The following is a 19,709-nucleotide window of genomic DNA, read 5'->3' on the forward strand; positions in this document are numbered from 1 at the left end:
AAAAAAAAAAAAAAAAAAAAAAAAAAAAAAAAAAAGAAAGACTTGCATCACCACAAAAACACTGAGCACAACACAGCATTAGATTGCAAAGTGATGTAACTGAGAAATACACTGCTTTCTGTTTTCACAGGGAGGCCCGCTCCCTGTTGCCAAAAATAGTACAGCATTATGTTTTGCTGGTGGGTGGGTGAGTGGGTGTGGGGTGGAGTATGTGTGTGAGCGGGGGGGCATCAGTCATCTCTTACTGGATCCCTACAACCTCGGGAACCTTGAAGAATTATGCTTCACATATTGCAAGCAACAGAACCGAAGGCAACATTCCCTGGAAAATGGAATCAAGTGAAACTATCAAAAGCATTGCTGCAAAAGCTGATAGATTAATTTTTATCCTTAGCCTTACTGCACATATTTGTACCACTGAAAAGCAAGCTGCCACACATGGAAAATATTACAATGTATGAGACAATGCCTACAACTGTTATTCCTAAACAAAATATTTTCTCATGCAAAATAGATCCGAACTGCATTTCTAAGGAAAAAAAAAAAAAAAAAAAAAAAAGTTTTTATTTGCTTATTTGCTACATGTTTCTGAGCTGGCTAAAGATAGGGAATCAGGCATTGTTCAAAACAGCGAGCATTAGTTAAAAGTTCAGCTTAAAAGTTTATTTGCTTATGACTGTTTGATCATTTTAGATGAAAAAAAAAGTGTTATTTAAACACTGGCTATGTTATAACCACAGTTAAGGAAGGACTTAGTTTGAAAAGTGTCAAGATAAGTACAATGAATGCTTGCAGTACTGCCTGGATGCTGCAGTTGAAAATAGTGCTAGGTGCAGCAGGAATCCTCTGCAAGATACAGCCCTCATCCCAGAGACTTTACGGTAAACTATAATAAATATTTTATAGGGAACTTAAGCAGCACCTAAGTGTTATTATATAAAGAATGGTAGGACAAAACTAATGAATGCCAAATAGCTGGAAATCCAAATGGGGTTGTTTTTATTTTTTTCTGATATAGGATTGCTATTAGAGTTTAGCAACTTCAATAGGTCTTGACACGTCTCCTGTCAGACCAATAGCACTGACTGTATTACACAGAACACAAAGCCTATGAGGGTCAGCCTCACGCTGCAGAAAGTTTGATACAGCCATGCTCACTATTGGCTCTTTCATTGCTGTCTCTTCACCAGCAGACAGATAGATACCTGTAAGCCAGATCTCTCTTTACTACTCGTTACTTCTGTGATTCCACATGGCCACCCAGCTCTGTCCCTTTGCTCCTGCTCCTGCAGGCCATGAAATCACAAGGCCAACAGACTTGTGTGTCTGTCTTCCTCAGAAATTATTCCAGCGAGTCTTTAGCCAGACATGGATGCCCAGCAGAAATTTCAGATGCTATGGGTGGAAAATAGCAAAGGGCCTACAGAACAGCAAGAAACGAGGATGGACACTAGGTGGGACGCAACGCTAATGCCTCCTTGCTGGTGGTGGCTGAAATCTGTCTCCCCACAGTTGAGAGGACGCTCTGGGTCCACAGAATTCACAGGAGGTGATGGGGCAGCATCCTCTGAGGGAACCGGGATCCTCGGAAACATGCAGAAAGCTTTCAGAGGGCCTCCTCCAAAGGCCCCTGCTGGGATATAGCTCCTGTGTTTCAGCACTCTCCTCATAGAATCATAGAATCACTAAGGTTGGAAAAGATCACTAAGATCACGTAGTCCAATTTTCAACCCACCCACACTATGGCCATTGACCAAGGCTCTCAGTTGCAAACCTACTCATTTCTTGAACACCTCCAGGGACAGTGATTCCACCACCTCCCTGGGCAGCCTGTACCACAGCATCACCACTCTTTCCAAGAAGAAATTTTTCCTAATATCCATTCTCAACGTCTCCTGGCACAACTTAAGGCCATTACTTATATCACTGTTACATGGGAGAAGAGGCCAACCCCAGCCTTACCACAACCTCTTTTCAGAGATTTGGAGAGAGTGATAAGGTCTTCCTTGAGCCTCTTCTCCAGACTGAACTATCCCAGTTCCCTCAGCTGCTCCCCTAAGCCCTGTGTTCCAGACCCTTCACAGCGTCATTGCCCTTCCTCAGGCAATGCCTCAGTGTCTTTCTTGTAGTGAGGAATCAAAAAGTTCACACTCTCATGCCTGCAGAAGGAAGGGCAGTATATTCCTGCTTCCTCAGCTATGTGGAGTCTTTTTGTTTGTTTGTTTGTTTTCTTTTTAAAGCTCTGTATTAATTAATTGTGTGCCCAAGTTCTTGCCCACAAGAAAATCTCCCATGGCACTAAGTCTCACCTGAAAACAGGATTGACTTCAATGAGGAGTGACACAAAGCTACTTTAAAGCTGAGCCCTTCCACCTTCCAGAAGAAAATGGTACTGAATTACAGTAACCAAAGCACTGAAATCATTATAAAGCAAATGCTGATACCTTCCCATGGGTATAAAGGTCTTCCTGCTCTGGAAATGATACAACAGTACTACTGGGAAGGATGCTAGGTTTGTGGTACTTGCCTGAGCCAGGCATCCCATCCTCTCCTCTGAGACGGTCCGTGGTGCAAAAGCACAAACTTCAGTGAGGTGAGAATGGCAAACTCTCTAACTTTTTTGCTGAAAGAGGGCTGCTGTTGTTTGCTTGTTTCTTTGCTTCTGGCAAAGCTACCCATTGCCATGGCAATAGTTTGTCATTGACGGCAAAACCCTGTGCTGCATTTTCTTAAGCTCATTCACTGAAGTCCACCATCAATTACTTAGGCATTTCTTTTTAGCTTATACTCCAGCCACATTGTGACCCTCATGAAAACTTCACAGCGGAGCAGTTTTTCCGTAACAAAAGGACATTCTGCAGCAGAGCCGTAACCTGACTCCAATTTCATCTGTGCAGAGAACTGCCTGGAAGTTCACTTTCTATTCCAAACTACATGCCAAAACAACTGCTTTTTCCTCTCCCAAATTGCAAATATAATGAATATTTCTAACAGCTCTGTCAAAAGAGAGGCATAAATCACATTTTCCAGAGTCCTGTTTAGTTGGGCTATGTACCTCATTTCTTGCCTGTTGTAGAATTAGAAAATCATAGAATCATTAAGGTTGGAAAAGACCAGTAAGATTGCCTAGTCCAACCATTCACCTTCCACCAATATTGCCCACTATCCCATGTCTATAAGTACCACATCTCCACATTTCTTGAACATATCCAGGGACAGTGACTTCACCACCTCCCTGGGCAGTCTTTTCCAGTGCCTGACCACTCTTTTGGAGAAGAACTTTTTCCTAATATCCAGTTCAAAACCCAGTTGGTTGGTGGCCGTCCAGGGCCACACCTGCTTCCCACCACTTCAGCATCAGGCTCACTCCTTAGCCCTGCCACTACAGCTTGTGTGACAGTTGATATGTCCCTATGCCTGCTGCAGGGTCTTCGTGGCTTCTTCAAGTAATGATTCAGTGCCATGCAAGTCAAAATCTATGCATTTTGGTCAGGGTCCAGTAGGAGGAACAAGGAAAGCCTCACTTGTTGCTAGGTGTGCTCTTCATGGTTTGGCAAAATTATAACAGAAAAATCTTCACCTTGCAGCGCAATAGAGCTGCTTGCTGGCAGACACATTTCTGTATGGTGAGCAATAAGCCTGCATGGCACTGCTGGCTGTTGTTATTCTCTCTGACTCGCCTTTGGTACTGCACTAATACTACACCAATGCTAGGAGCCTGTGTTTTCAAGAGAAGCCATGCCAACAGCCAGCTCTCCCAGCGGTGCTTTGCCAAGCCCAAACCAGGCCATGCTCACTCTGTACTCGCTGTGCCGCTGCCGGGTGGTTCTGTAGCCTGGCAACACGCGCCTGCAGGCTCGGCCCTGGAGCCCCCCGCTCCCTCGCCTGCTCCCCCTTTCTCTCCGCTGCTTTATTTTTGCTCAAGCAGGTCTGAGAGGAAGCCTCAAAAACAAAAAGCCGTGGAATGAGGCCAGGCTGCTCCTTGGAGACACGGACCTGCTTTCGCCTTGTGTGCAGGATCACTTTAATTTTTGTCCTTTTTTTTTTTTTTCCTTTTAACCATTCATCTTTGCAGTGTGCTGAGTTGATTTTAGTATTTCCTGTACTTTATTAACGTGCTATGTTATTTCTCCTCTTCAATTTTGGCTGGAGCTAAGTCATTCCTAGGGAATCATTATTTTCCACATATTCATTCTATATGGTAGGAATCAAATAGCTTATTTCCTATATATCCTATTGTTTATCTCCTACAGTTTCCTAATTGTTTAGTATTTTGATAATATCAGCACTGGACAGCAATCAACCAGCTAAGAACAATTTTGGTGAAGATAAACAATGTTCAGAATTAAGGATACTTTTGCTAGTCATCACTGGAGCTGTTCACCACCCTGTATTCCTTGATCAAACTTAGCACAACTTCTGGAGCTTGATTGCCAGTGCAAACATACTCATTTATTGTTATTACTGACTTTCCAGCAACTATTCTTGACTATCTGGTTATGATGCAAACAACTGAGTAAACCTGTTTGCTAAAATTTTTGAGGAAAGCAAACACAGAAGGGCAGAATATAGCGCCAAAAATTATTTTTAACACATTTGATTTCTATATGAAGGATTAACTCTGCTCCACTGACTATATTCCCATATTCACATTGGCCCAATATGTTTTCATTGCCAACATATGGCAAAATTTTAATAAGCTTCCTGTGGTTTCAAGCTGACTACTTTTGCCTTTGCACATACATATATTGTTACAGTTATCCTTTATTTCACCCTATTTTTAGAAAATTTTGATGCCTTTTCCATGCCTTTTATGCACTGCCTCCACATATGGGGACCTAATCCAAAATCCACTGTCGGTAATGGCAAGAGTTAGTGACCTCCACTGTGCTCACTGTGAAGCATGTAATGTTTTACTGCAGAGGTGCACTGAGGTCAGAATTGCACCCCAGTGTTCAAGAGTCTCTCATAAGCAGATCATTGTGCTCACTGTGATACCACTGTAGCTGGAGCAGAAAGATTTTGAGATCAGACTCCTACAGATATCTCACGATTGGAGTCCTTGCTATCCCAGTGCCATCCCTTTCAATAAACAAAACAAAGTCTTCTGAATTCCAAGCAATTCTGAAAACACCACACTTCCTGGTTGGTTTGACTCCAAGAGACATTGCCGGGAAGAGACCTTCTGCAAGTTAGGTGCAACAAAACTCAACACAGCATAGCACAGAATAGCTGGTGACTTAGCTCAGTGTTGCCTAAAACATTTTATTTGGAAAGTTATTCTAACTTGCTCTTCCCTTTCCTGTCTATACAGGTCTGTACTGAGGATATCCTTCTTTATTAAGCAACAGGAGTTTCAGTAAAAGTGGAACAGACAGGTCAAACCCCGTGTCAAAAGGCTGAGAAAACAGCTACTGTAAGTCCTGCCAACTTGAGGGGAAAGAAAAATGCAGAGAGCAACTTCCTTTCCCTTACAGGAGGTGGCCAGTTCTCAGTTCACTGCGGAGTTAAAAATGAGCATCTCTGAGGAGAGCCAGGCCTCAGCTCTCCAGCCAAAAACCAAAAGCATATGGTGTTGCAGGATGCCTGCTCTACTGGGCGCATCCTCATCAGTGTGCAGTGGCTCTGTGACTGCTGACTTGCTTAGGTGGACCACAATTTGACCAATGGCAAGAAGTTTGTCACAAGAGCTGTATTGCTACCTGACCCACTGTACTTTAAGAAGAAAACAGATGTGAAATGTATTTCATCCAACAGAAGCTTGGCAAAATTCATCTGTTTGTTATGACCACAGACTTTGAACATCTTTATGCCACTTGATGCTTTATTTTCAGTTGCAAGTTTTTAAATAGAGAATAATAGAAACTACCTCAGAAGGCAATTAAAGTTAGAGGATTTCTATCCTTTCCAGTTTTTGAAAGGCTCACTCAGGGAGAGATCTCAGGAGGCCATTTTGTCCGGCCTCCTAGGTAACCAAGCGTATTAAAGTCTAAGCTAGATACCACATGACTTTTAAACCAGTATCACAGAATTGTAGTACACAGTCCATAGTCTTTGAACAGCTGATATTGATGATACTGCTAATGTTAAGTGTGTTTAAATGTTATTCTGGATGACTGCTCACATGGTCTGACTATCTTCCTGGGTAGGCAAATAACTAGCACAGCTCAGTATTTTATTTTATGTAAGTAAGGAAAAAAACAAAATAAACAAATAGAAAAATCCAGTAACAATCCTTCAGGTCAGACAGGGACACAACCCCATTATCCATGGGTTGGTCTTTCTCTGTCAGAAAGACCTTACGAACCTTACTGACCCTTTTAAGTTTTTCATCCTTCACTTCCAGTTCTCTCAGTGGCTGTCCAATCCTGGTCCTCTGTGTGGGACTGTACAAACCCCTAGCATTCCTCAGCTCTTCTCCAGCCTTTTATCTCTCAGAACAGTGGGAACAGGATTTCTATTGCTATCTCAGGATTTGTAAAGGGTCAGGAGCTCTGTAACAAAGTAGCATACTTCGCAGCACAGGATCGCACAGCACAGAGCCAACTTCCCGTTGAATACTAGCCACTCTCCTCCACATCTAAAAAAATAATTCCTACGTCATCTCTATTGTCCATGTTTTGTCTTGAAAATGCTGAGTATGTAGAAATGGGGGAGGGAAAATGTGAACAGCAAACATATAAGCTTAAGATCTAGAGAGAGCACATTTTGAATGTGTGTATCTTGTGTTTCCTTCACGGTTCGCACAGTAGGACCTGAGACCAAATGCAACAGAGAGAAGGACTAAGAAATAAAGCAATAAAGAAAAGTACACTGGGTTTTTGCATTCTGCAGAAATCTGAATTTTGTGCACTTAATCTTTAGAAAGAACTTTCAAGAAGATCTGCCATTAGCTAATTTCTATCTCAGGAAGTTCAACGCTTCACACGGGCAAGCTTGGAAAGGGAGGCACTTTCCAGCTAGACAAAATGCCTACCCAGTGGGAGGGAACAGGCTCAGCCTGTGCCCTGCTATAGGATTGAAGTGCCCTCTACGTGAACCTCAAAGAGAGGAAAATTCATGCTCAAATATGCAAGCTACCATGCCTTCCCTTGATCAGATATCAAAAGCATGATACTACTGATAGAAACTACTGTTAATTTTTAATGGTCTCATGACTTTTTCAAGGAAATGACCTGGTGATATTAAAAATGTAGTTCTGTGCAGTGAGTTCTGTAAGAGGATGGTTTCTCTCTTCCCACCTCTTCCATGGATTCTCAGTACTGCTGCCCTCCACAGCTTGCTACAGTATTTATCTCTTGTGTGTTCTCCAAATGCATCAGTTAAATGATCTGGTAAAAGAGCAAAAAGCAAATAAAAGCCTGAATACACTGAAATTCTTCCAAAACAAAACAGGAAATGACAGAACCAGAACAAGCAGCTGAGGACAGGAGCAAGGAAGAAATAGTGGCTTTGCTGCTAGAGAAGAGGAACAGGGAGCCACTGATTTAGGCAGTTTCATACTCATACATCAGCTCCAAATACAAGCTACCACCAAACATGCAACTCCACCTTCCATGTCACTGAACTCCCCCTGAGCAGCCATTCGGTGCCACTGGGAGCTGCCCTAGCTCTCCTGATATGATGAATGTACTTTACCAGGTTCTCCCCATGTGAGCTGTGGGCTCCTAGGCTCTCCTTGTAGCACCACTGCAGCTCACCTCTCCACTCTGGGCTGGTAACCTCTGTGGAATTGCACAGACCCCCTCTGGACAATACAATAGTTTTCCAAGCAAACAAGAGGCTCTACGAATTTATTCAGGTTACTGTTCCATAGAATTTTTTCTAAAGATGATTTTTAATTTACAGCTTCTCACATCACAAGCAACAGTCCATAGTATCTCCTACACAGGTTACTGCCTGCTGTGAGGCATCCGTGGAACCATACCCTGATTTTGCACATTGAAACTTGCAGTGAAATGCAGGGAAAATAGCTAAAAACATTTAAATGAACCATGGGACAGAACTGGTGACAAATTATCTCACTCCAGACCAAATGGGATAAAATAGGAACCTCACAAAATGCCCTAGTATTCAGACAGTATTGTTTAAAAGACATCATCCAACTGGAAGAGAAACCCTCGAGAGGTGTACCCAAATAGACACTGGGAAAAAACTGCACTCTGCCAGCCCCTTTGCACTATTCATGAACTTAGCACTTCTCCCTAGGAGGTATCTTTCATGCCTACACTGAGAATGCAGAGCGATAGAAAATCCAGCCCAGTAAGAACCCTGTATCCGAAACACAATGTCCCAGATTTTCTAGCATGAGCAAGTGCTTTCTGCAGACCCAAAACAACATACCACTGTCACTGCAGCTAAATGCCATTTAATTGGCAGCTAGAAAAGCCTATAATACATTTCTTCATGGAAAAATGTTTGAGCTCCACCAGTCTGCCAAAATGCTAATTAAAAACAGACTGCATATTATAAAATCCTTTCCCTGACCTGTGCTATCTAGCACTGCCCTTCTGTACTTTTTTCATGACACTGAGTCCTTGCAGAATTATTCTAATCTTTATAAACTTGTATGTAATTTTTCTCGTCATTTTGTAGACAGAAAAAAAAATAACTGAAATGTTGTTTATTTAAGTGTACATTGGAAAATTATTTGTTACATTGCAGATAACTGGCTCTTAAGGAGACATTCTTCAGCCATTAAAAACAGGAGGTTTCTAAGTCCTGAGTAATGCACAGTGGAAGAAATCTTAGCCATATTGAAGTCAATCATATAGTTCAAGTCAAAGCCTCACTGGAATGTCACTAACAATGAATTGCACCATGAGAAGGATGTGCCTCTTCAAACACGTATTACTGCTTCATAGTTGCTAATCAAAATGCTTGAGAAAGCAAGGATTTGAACCAGCACTGAAACAACTTAAGTGTTTTTTGATGATAGTTTCACAAGTGTGTTTTATATAAGCTTTTATTGTTTTTAACACTTCAAAATTTTTGAAAAAACAACAAATTCCCCTAATCCCTTTTACCTCGTGCGTTAGACCTGTCTGACAGCCTCCCTTACCCCACCATATGGTGGGCACATTGTCATTGCATACAGCCTAGCACCAGTCCTCCAGCAAACAGGGCATACCACCCAGCTAAGCACCCTGTCCCTTCTCCTTGTGAACTTCATTCCCCTGCAGAGGGGACATGGGAGGGCTGTGGGAGCCCTGGTAATATGGCTGCGTGCTTTTTCTCAGTGCAATTTAAGGAAGAATTTTCTCTTTCAGCTGCCTGGCTCTCACTCTGCAGTGGGACTGCAACACCAACTGAACATCGTTATCTCTGAACTGGCTACAATTTTCAATGCAATTTTTAGTTCTCCAGCAACAGAGGAATACGTTTTAGTTTTAACTGCTCAGAAGATTTTCCGTACCTTGTGTATAATACTAAAGATGTTCAGATTTTGAACTTACAATGCTTCTTACCACCCTTCCAAGACAACAATCCAAATGCCATGCAGCTGACTTTCTTTTAGACACCAATCACTGTCAGGCATCTGCAAGCTTCCACTGTTGCTGCCCTTTTGATTTCGGCAAAGAGTCATTAAAACTGGAGGTTTTAATTCCCAGTCTCAATATAATACATCAGGAAGAAGTAATAAGCTCCTTCATGAAGCAATATAGCTCCCCAGTCAAAGAAATGGCACGCACAACTGATTAAACAAAGGCACATGGGGCTTTTTCCTAAGCATTTTTTTAAGTAAATGGATGAATGTGGGAAAAAGAAAAGGACAAGAAAACAGGACTGGGAATTCATAGACAACAGTAGAAATATCACAGGAGAGATCTTGGTCCTCAGGCGTTGGGAAGGGGGTCCTGGGAAAAGCCTTTGGAGAGCTCCTTGGAGCAAGTATTGGCTGAACAGAGCTTGAAGCTGCATGCAGCCTCCCGCTGCTTAATTTGCTCTTTGCTCAGGGCAGTAAACGCTATGCATTCTCTGCAAATAACGACTGAATCAAAGATACCTGCTGCCATTAACAATTTTCTTCCTAAAAAGAAAAATCTGAAAGACTGACATTTTAGGTAAGTGCTGAGGTCAGAAGTACTAATAATGCTCTGCTGCACATTTCTGACACTTTTGCCTCCCCTTGGGGGAAGGCAGAGCTGCCTTCATATAAGTGTTATATATATTAAGATCTCTCTCCAGAAAGCGAGCAAGCTCTTCTATAAATAGCTTCTATTCACAGGCGAGCACCACAACCACTTATTCATTCTTTTCATGCTTTACCTGCTGTTTTCAAGGCTGCCCTGGTGCTAAAAATAGCCTCATGTATTAGCAGAGGGTTGCTATAGATTCTGAGTGGGCGATGCTGGGAAGCAGCTCCATTGCTCTGCTGAGGACAGGGAGGGCCCACGTGGCCACAGATCTCAGGGCCGTGCTGTGTCTGCCACCTGGGCTTGCCACCCTACAGTGACACCCAGCTCCAATATTTATGCTGTTCTAAGGCTGCGCTGAACTGCATACTGGAAATGCAAATCATGGATGTGGCATGAGTGAAATGTTTTGTTTTTCAAACTGATTAGATCACTCACTGCAAGAAAGACAGTGAGGCCCTGGAGGGTGTCCAGGAAATGACAGCGAAGATGTGAAGGGTCTGGAGCACAGGTCTTATGGGGAGCGGCTGAGGTGGGGGTAGACCTCCCAGATAACAGCAATATAACGAAAGGTAATGGCCTCAAGCTGTGCCAGGGGATTCTCAGGTTGGATACTAGGAAATATTTCTCCTCAAAAAGAGTGGTGATGCAGTGCCACAGGCTGCCCAGGGAGATGGTGGAGTCACTGTCCCTGGAAGTGTTCAAGAACCATTGAGATGTGGCAGTGAGGGACATCAGCAGGCATGGTGGGGGTGAGTTGGGGGGTTGGGCTACATGATCTTAGTGATTTTTTTCCAACCTTAATGATTCTATGATCACAATACCACAGTACCTTCATATATTAACAGCACATTTGCTTCTTTTTAAACTGGAAAACAACTGCATATTTTGTTGTAAGGGCATATTTTTTTCTGCAAGCGTTGATGTGTCCAAGTCAGAAAATATCAAAAATGCTTTGCTGGTTGTTCTTACTACAGAGCTGAAAGGATGACAATTCATCAGCTATTTGATTACCTTCAAGACAGCAATGAAACCACATCAAAACACTACACTACATACCACTGTCTTGAAATGCTGGCAGTTTGTCCTCTGGCAATGCTGACAATGCTAATGTTAATTCTGGAAGCCATCTCTTGGTCTACAGTTTAATGCTGCAGAAATCTTTGCAAATGAAAGATTGCTTATGCATAACTTTTCAGCTCATATATTGCATAAAACAGCAAAATGTGCTATAGGTAAGTTCCATTGGATTGTTAAGGTTATGAAACTTAAGTTTTCAAAATTCATCTGACAAAAAGTTTTGGAATTATGGGAAGGATATTACTTTATCAAATGAAAAGTTGAAGCTTGACAGAAAACTATTTGAGAGAGAAAGACCATGCTTCAGGAGTCCCTGTGCTTCAGTATTAGGAACTGAATTTAATCTCTAAACACAACTTTCCTAGTTCTTAAAACTTTTTGGATGAATTATGTCCATATCAAAGTAAAATGAGGTATTCAAAATATTTCTATTTTGTTAATTGACTCAGATCACAAAAACCTGCCAAATACAGACTGAGGTTCAACTAAAAGCTGGCTGTACATGGAAAGAGTGGCAGGGCTAACTAAAGCAAGATTTTAAAATGTATTTAAATGGATCCTAATACAACTTTAATACACTCCATCTATTAACAACAGTATATTCAAGGATGGTGTAATGTAGACTTGCAAGAAAATCCCACTATATGCTAAAGGAAACAGCATTTCACTCAAGTCTCACATCAAATCTTGACCTTTATCTCACATGTGGTTGTATTTTATTTCCATTCAATAAAGGCAGTCATCTAGATACCTAACTGTTAATGTTTTAATATATTTCTGGAAAATTGAATGTGGTTTTAGCAAATACCAGGATCTCCCCTAAGATACAAGCTTGAATATTTCTTTTTACTCACTGCACTTTCCTCAGCACTTTTTCCAGTCTGTAATTTTTACTTTTAGAGTCATAGGTATTGCACAGGTCAATGCTGCTGGCTCTAAATAACAAAATTCAATATATGTAACTAAGTTAGACTAATTGTTCCCTTTTAGAATAGCTATCCTTCCCTTTCCACTTACGTGCCGTGAAATGAATAGTATCCTGGAAATGCTTTCGATAGTAGATAGTATTTCAGTACTTCATATCTGAACAATCTTTGTGATTAAATAACACAAAATTGTATTTAATTTGAAATATGATCTGTATTATTTCCAAAATCTGGCAAGCAGTAGTACCTTTCTTCTAGAGAAAGGACAGTTCTAGTACAATGGCTAATGGTATTATTAAAAGAGGTCTCAGTAGTTCTGTACAAGCACGCCCATAAAAAAAAGAAAAAAATTAAAAAAGAATTTTGACTGCTACATTGTAGTTCACTGTGCAGAGCAGCCTCTTTATATGCCTGTATGCTTCAGTTTCTACTGAATGGTCAATTATTGATTATCTCAACCCAGATACTATCAGCCCCCACATAAAGTTACTGTATGGCTTTACTAGGGAAATAATCCCACAGAAATTGTAAGGTGGAATGAAGATTGATTCTGTTCTCATTATGCTTTATTATGCTCTTACACCTTATGTTAAAAAGATCTATCATCTATGTGATTGTAAACGTTTAACTCTATCACTGTACATTGCAAACGATCTCTGCTGTTAAGTAATTTAATACTTAGCTTTAACACAGTGTGGAAAACACTGTGATGAATGTGACTGACCACTGGTATAAGTTTGCGGAACTGACTGTGGTTCCTGGATTAAGATCTGAACTTTTAGTTAGACTAAGGTGCAACACATCTCTAAAAGTAAAGGTGTACTTTGGAACACATACATATGAATAAGACCTTATTTCTCAGTTACATCTTACACTGCAGACCCTGAGGCACCTTTCTTCTCTAGGTATTCAACCACACTAGATAAACCAGCAATGCTTAACTGCTTATATGATTGAGAAGACAGTGACTTGTCACCACCTCTTTATGTAGTCTTTAGGTTCCATACATTCAACTGTAAATTATTTGTACCAGCCCCAATAAGTAAATTATCAGTGAATACATATCCGTGGTAGACACTACGCACAAAATTGCACACGTATCAAGAAACAAGGGAATACATTTATTTTTCACTATGAAAGTGCAGTGAGCTGCAGTTCTCACATTCTTTTTATTTTCACAGAACAAATCTAGTGGTAAAGAACTGAATTTAAAGTGAGCAAGCACATTATTTGTTGCCTTTTTTTTTCTTTTTTTTTTTTTTTTTCTATTTCCACTTCATTCCATATCCTTATCTCTTGCTTCTTACTTTCTTTCCTTTCCCCCTCATGTAATAAATCTGATACCAAGCTGGAAGAACAGATTTCCCTTTCTCTTGGACTCATGAACACCACCAGTCTCTTTCCACCACAACACATCCAGACATAAAAAAAGGATTAAGCATTCTTTACTCTCTTAGGAAAATGCTCATACTTTAGGGATTTTGAGCATAATGCATTTCTAAAAGCTCAAGTAAAACCTGGAACGCTCAGAAGGAGCTGGTTTCTGCATTCTACTTATTTCAAAGCAGGTTGATAAACTAAGAAAATATTTTGTACATATTTATAACTACTTTTTAATTAAATTCTTAACAGACTGAGGTGGCTAAACTTGTTTGTGTGAGCCTACATGTTCCTGTAATCTCTAAGTGAACTTTATTCTCAGCATGGCTGCCAGACTTCAAGACCTGGAGACCAAAATCACCAGCCTCGCTGCAATCAGTGCAATGGCAGTGCCAATTAAAGGACAAAAGACAGGAGTTTACATTATAAACTACACTACACATATATCTCTGAGGTAATTATTAGGTAAAATTACATACTTCAGGGGAAGAAAAAAAAAAGATATCTATAGAGATAAAATGGTAAGTTGCTTCCAATAATTATGATTTGATGAAAGTCTTCTTTACTACTTCCATGACTGCATTAGTTGGCCTTTTCAGGGTCATGCTGGAATTGCATTGTTTACAATATACACATTAACAAGGTCTTGTGGTCTAGTTTAACTATGTTTTTTGGTTTTGGAAAATCCACAGAAATTGTAGGATTCAGATTATTGCTAGGAGCATTCACATAAATGCAACAGAATGAATGGCTGAAACAACCTGGCTTTCAAGAGATTGCTTAATTCTTACATAACTCCGTATTCATAGCTGAGGAAACTCAAACAGACATTAGAAAGCACAGTACTTCTTATATCTGTGATCTACTAGCATGTTAAGAGTCTAAGTGATGCCACTATCATAAAAAGGTGTTAAGCATGACTTCAGCTAGAACATTTGGTGATGATAATGATGATAAGGTTGCCTCTCAGCCAATAGTAACAACAAATAAATTTTGTGAATTGTGCTTGAAATGGTAAGGCTTTATGTACATCAAAGTGGAGCTGATGGGATAAATCAGGTTAGGCTGTATTTTGTAACAATGCGGCCTAAATTGGGATTCTATTTACCAAATTGAACTGCTAAGTATAAAGGTGAAAATTTCTCTTAATTCGTTTCTTGAAGATTTTCAGGTCAGTTTAAATTTGTAAATTTAAGCTTTTTTTTTTTTTTTAATTTTTTTTTTTTTTTTTTAAACTCTATTTGCAGAGCAAACAATCTGGAATTTTAGATGTATACCTGCCTGTTTTTTTGAGGTTTGCATTAGTGCCTGCAAAAGTTATTCCCAAAATTTGGTCTTTGGAAATGGCCAACAGAACCAGTGATCCAGATACAGATCTGACAATACAGCAGGCAACAGGGGATTTGAAAATTTGCAGTGATTCCCTCATGCTCCAAGTGTATAAGCTTGGAATAATGTAAGTCTGAGGGTCAGATTTTCCTCATATCCTTTCATTATACAGAATCAGGGAATTAGATTCAAAATAATCTAATTTTCCAAATTGTTCATCACACTGGAAGACTTAGTGTTATAGGAATTCTGTCCCTGAACAGCAAATTTGACACTGATCTATAGTAGTACTGAACAGGAATACTTAAGAGGAAAATTTCCATCAATAAGTGAAATTTAGTAAATTTGATATTCTAATAATTATGATATCATTATCTCTATTTTATCCTATTAACAAAAAAAAAGCCATACAAATGATTGTGGTCACTTGTAAAAAGATATGGGATATTGGAACACTGGAGGAACAATCAAATGTTTTTTTGTTAAAGGTACTATTCTAACAGTTACGCACTGAAATGGTAGTTGTAATTCTGAAATACCATAAAACAGCACGGCTGCTCTCAAAACAACAGGCAAAGCACAGTAACAGTTTCTATACCAGAACAAAATTCAAAACCAAAAGTGCTTTTATTGAATAAATTACTTTATCAGCCAAACAAATAAAATCACACTTGTTTTACAGTACAGCAACATTGACATCTAGTGGCTAGTTAAACTCCACATCCTCCATAGACAAAAAAGTTGTGGAACAAAACATTTACAGAATTTGACATAATAAATGCGCATGTCCACAACGTCATGTCTTTACATAATCGCTATATCATTACAGAATGACTGAAGGCTTCAATGACTAACCTGTAATGACCAGTCCTCATCATGGGAACTGGTAAGCATGAGCCATCACGCCTCAGCGCAGCCCCTCTGATTCTTCCTGTTTGTTAGGAATTCCTGCACCTGGGAGCCAGCTGTGCCTTAAGCACAGACCTTTCTTGGAGCTCACTGGAAGGCACTGCTCATCCCTTAGTTGCACAGAGATATGTGTAAAAGAAGACAAACTACGCTCACAGAATGTAATGCTACTGTCACATGTGAACCTATATTTTTCATCCTACTTCATTTTCTACAAACTACTAGGAGACTTCAAATAGAGAGATGAAAATCAGATACATGACAGATGCCATGAGACTCTTCATATTACGAAGATATGAAAAGAAATGATTAGGCAATTTCCATAGAATTTAGGAAGGAGCCAGTAATGCTAGAAAGTCTCATTTCCTCATTTTTTAACATAACTGGCTTAATGGAGAAAGAGGAAAGAATAGACATGATAAGTCTAATGATAATTCTGGTGATAAACCTAATACTTCAGATTTCTGAATTATTTTCTCACATCAAACCCAAACATGCACTCTGCAAACAGCTCTTTCCATGGCTGTAGCTGGTAGTCCTGCCTTGCCCTTGCTGCCTCTTCTGATAAAGCTGCCTGATCTTGATTTGCTGCGTTACAAATTGGTGGCAGTTATAATCAGCTACCCCAACTAACTTTGGCCAAACAGATCAGACACTACTGAATATAAGCAAACTTATCAGAAGACCTTAGGAGACAATAATCATGGGATTACTGAATAAGTTCTTCAAAAAGAAAAGCCTACCAGTATGTATGTCTTCCAGTATTCAAAAATGTATGACAAAAACGCAGACGAATTTTTGCCTTCTGTATCAAATGGTTTAGGACATTAAAAATTATCTCAAGGAGCAACAAGGGAGATTTGTCCTAGATATTAGGACAAAAAATATGTATACACCTAAAAGATTAATAGATTAAGCTATTTATGCTGTGAAAATTCCTCTACTGGAAATTTTTAGGAAGAGCTCAGGAAGCTTCAAAAGGCATGGCCTTTTGAATTATCTATCTCTGTGACTGAGTACCTTCCTTTGGTATGCACATGTTGTTCAGACTATCCCTCATGAAAGTATGGGGGAATTATGTAAATGAACAGGTTGCTTAAGTAAACATTATGCTACTCCCAAAATGACAAGGAAGAAGGTCTGAGGTCTGCCCTGAACCCACAGAGGCACATTCCTGATGCTGAAATAGACCTTCCTCCCTGCAGCTCAAATGATATGAGTCAATACCTAGTCATAAATCTTTTGATTCCAGCAAGTTCTAGTGCCCATTTAATAAATTTGAATGACTGAGAAGTGGCAAATTCAATCAAATAAAGCCAGCCTGTCCTTTTTGTCTTGTTTCTCTTTTTTTTTTTTTTTTGGTCATACTGAGACTATCGCCATGGTCTGCGTAGTGGGATGTGATTGCACAGATTACTGGAAATGAGTGAAAGCAGAGAAGCTAATAGGCTTGGGAGTATTTAAGAATCATGGACATTACATTCTATTATTATAAGAACATTCCTGCTTCGTAGTAATTTCCATTTCTTCATCCCAGAAATTTCCCATGGAATTGTTACACTACGTTGTCAGAAAACTGAGTAATTGAAGTTGTATAAGAATGTGTCAATGATATGAAAACATAAGAGACAAAACATTCTCTTCTTGGATGTTTTAATAACATGTCTGACTTAGGTTTTCTGGATACACTAAGTCTCATACTTAGCCCAATCTAGATTTAGGTCAGGAGAAAAAGGAGAACTACAGTGACACTACCTCCCTTATGGGCCATGAAGTTCAGGGCTACATTTAAGAGTATGGTTTCCCATTACTGCTAAGCTGATTTAATTGAGAGCTGCTGCTGAAAGGGCCACCTTCATTGCTCACCTTCACCTTGCCTCCTGTCCCATTCCTCCATTCCCGGCCTTTTCTTTTTTTTTTTTTTTTGCACCAGCATTGTTATTCATCAGATGCCACAGAAGAAAAATCAAAGGAGCCAGACTGGCTGAAAATCAAATGCTACGGTTCAGCAGATGTGGTCAGACGAGCACAAGTATCAATGTGAGAAAAGCAATGCCTTCTTCAGCAGCAGCCAGACAACAGACTGATGCATCCACAATGGAAACTGTGCTCCTAAGGGCTGATATACCACAGTCATGGAAATCCACATTAAAAATGCAGTGACCCCACCCTGCAAGAAGTGATGCCCATCTTTTTTCCTTTTCACCTGCATCTTTCAGTCCTATGGGAATCTGTTGACAGAATCATCCTTTTTGGTGCCAAAGAACACTGATGCTACATTTAAAGTATGGACTTAGTCCCATAGGATGGAGCTATAATCCACGTACGAAGGGCTAAGGGCAGGCTTGGATTCAACTGCTAGTTTATTTAGGAAGTCATTTCTGATCCACTTATCCAGCTGTAGGTTGTAAAGGAGCTTGCTGCAGGCTTTATGGGAAAAACAGTCAGAGTTGGGATGCTTTAAAGCAACAATCAGAAATCAGAAAAGTAACACAGTAAAATGAAATTATCTAGCTGCTGTTCCCAGCAAAACTGATTATAAAGTAACTTCAGCATCTATAACAGTTGCTATAGTGAGAATCACTGCAGAAATTTCCTCTGCCCCAGAAAGTTTATATTTTCTATATGCAGGTTTTTGTGGCCACAGCACAGTGAGGCGAGATTCAAGAATTGCACATCATCTCTCTACCTTTCCCTCTTTTCTTCAAAGTGCATAATCAATGACAAGTTGGCCCAGTTTCCAGAATCATGTTGGGATTCATTCATACTAAAGCAGTCTGCCATTTCCAAAGAGAGGAACAACAAAAAGAAGATGCCTGCCATTACAGCTTTGTGTGTATACATTATTTATTTTGAGATATTTAAATTATTAACTAGGATAATTCCATTTTTGCAACAGAGAGTCTCTGCCCTTTAGAAGAAATGGGCCACATTCCGTGGGACTTGTGCAGACTGTGGCATGCACTCCAACAACCATGTAAGCACTCTGCTCCTTTGCAGGGGACACCGCCTCTAAACCCCTTCAGAGTTAAAACAACACAGCGAGCGACTGAAACGTAAGATGGAAAACACTCCTTCTGAAACTGAAATTCAGTAGCGGAGATAAGGAGGCATGAGGAGCTCTGCACTGTGTGATAGTCTGAGTGCATAACAGCAACTCCCTACAACAGCTGTTTTCTTTGGTAACAATGAGTACTTCAATTTTTATAAGTTCCCTGTGGGAAGTGAATTAAGACTCAATAGCACAGTTGGAAATTCTGATCCATTCCAGCACAAAGCACCGGCGATGGATTGAAGCGTTCCTGACCTCAGCAGTCAGAACGCTGGCTCAGGTACGGTGTGTGCTAACGCTCCGTGGCACAGCACCAGCTCCCCGACAGCTGCTTGCTGCATCTGATGCTTTAACGGTGGAGACTGCCATCTCCCAGCCAGCTCATCAGAATTTTTAGTTCATACAGCTCCTTCTCCCCATGCAATCTCCACACTTCCCAGCTCCGCCGCCGTCCTTCACGGAAGCCGCCCTTCCCGGCTGCGAGAGGCGGCAGCGAGGCACAGCGCGGCACCTGCACCCCGCGTTGCTCCGCCGGGCAGCGCATAGCCCGCGGCCGGGCGGCTCTGCCGCCGGGCCGTTCCTCCCTCACACTCCCTGTCGCGGCTGAGGACGCTGCCCCGGCTCCGTCGCCTCTCCCCAAGCGACCCTTTCCTCCGGGCCGCCGCCCCGCTCCTCGCGCCCCGCATCGCGCCGCGAGCCGTTCCCGCCCGCCCCCGGCTCCTCCGGGCGGCACGGCGCCGGGGCTCCGCGCGTCCTACCTTCCCAGAGGCGGAGACCGCCGAGGCCGGCGCCGCGCACCGGGTTCCCGGGCGGGGAGACTCCCCTCGCCCCTATACATGATGAGCGCCTTTCCCCTCCCCGCCCCGTAGCCGCGGCTCGCCCTCCCCCGCCCCGCTC

At 41.1% G+C, this 19,709-nt stretch overlaps 1 protein-coding gene across 6 annotated transcripts in view; it reads right to left on the minus strand.

The window, feature by feature from the left end:
* The window catches only part of LGI1 (leucine rich glioma inactivated 1), a 31,968-nt gene extending 12,302 nt beyond the window's left edge, over positions 1-19,666 (minus strand). For 4 of the 6 annotated variants that reach the window (XM_042862878.1, XM_042862879.1, XM_042862880.1 and 1 more), the window contains exon 1: positions 19,571-19,651. Coding sequence is in view for 2 of the 6 variants with exons in the window: in XM_042862882.1 (XP_042718816.1) it covers positions 19,571-19,650 (80 nt within the window). In the remaining 4 variants the exon portion in view is untranslated. Of the gene's footprint in view, positions 1-19,570 lie in introns of all 6 variants that reach the window. The other 2 variants (XM_042862882.1, XM_042862881.1) reach the window with 1 other exon arrangement.
* Positions 19,667-19,709: the final 43 nt, after the last annotated feature.

The sequence above is a fragment of the Lagopus leucura genome, unplaced genomic scaffold, assembly GCF_019238085.1.
Source record: "Lagopus leucura isolate 7727_CA_CO unplaced genomic scaffold, USGS_WTPT01 Super-Scaffold_739, whole genome shotgun sequence".
Lineage (NCBI taxonomy): Eukaryota > Metazoa > Chordata > Aves > Galliformes > Phasianidae > Lagopus > Lagopus leucura.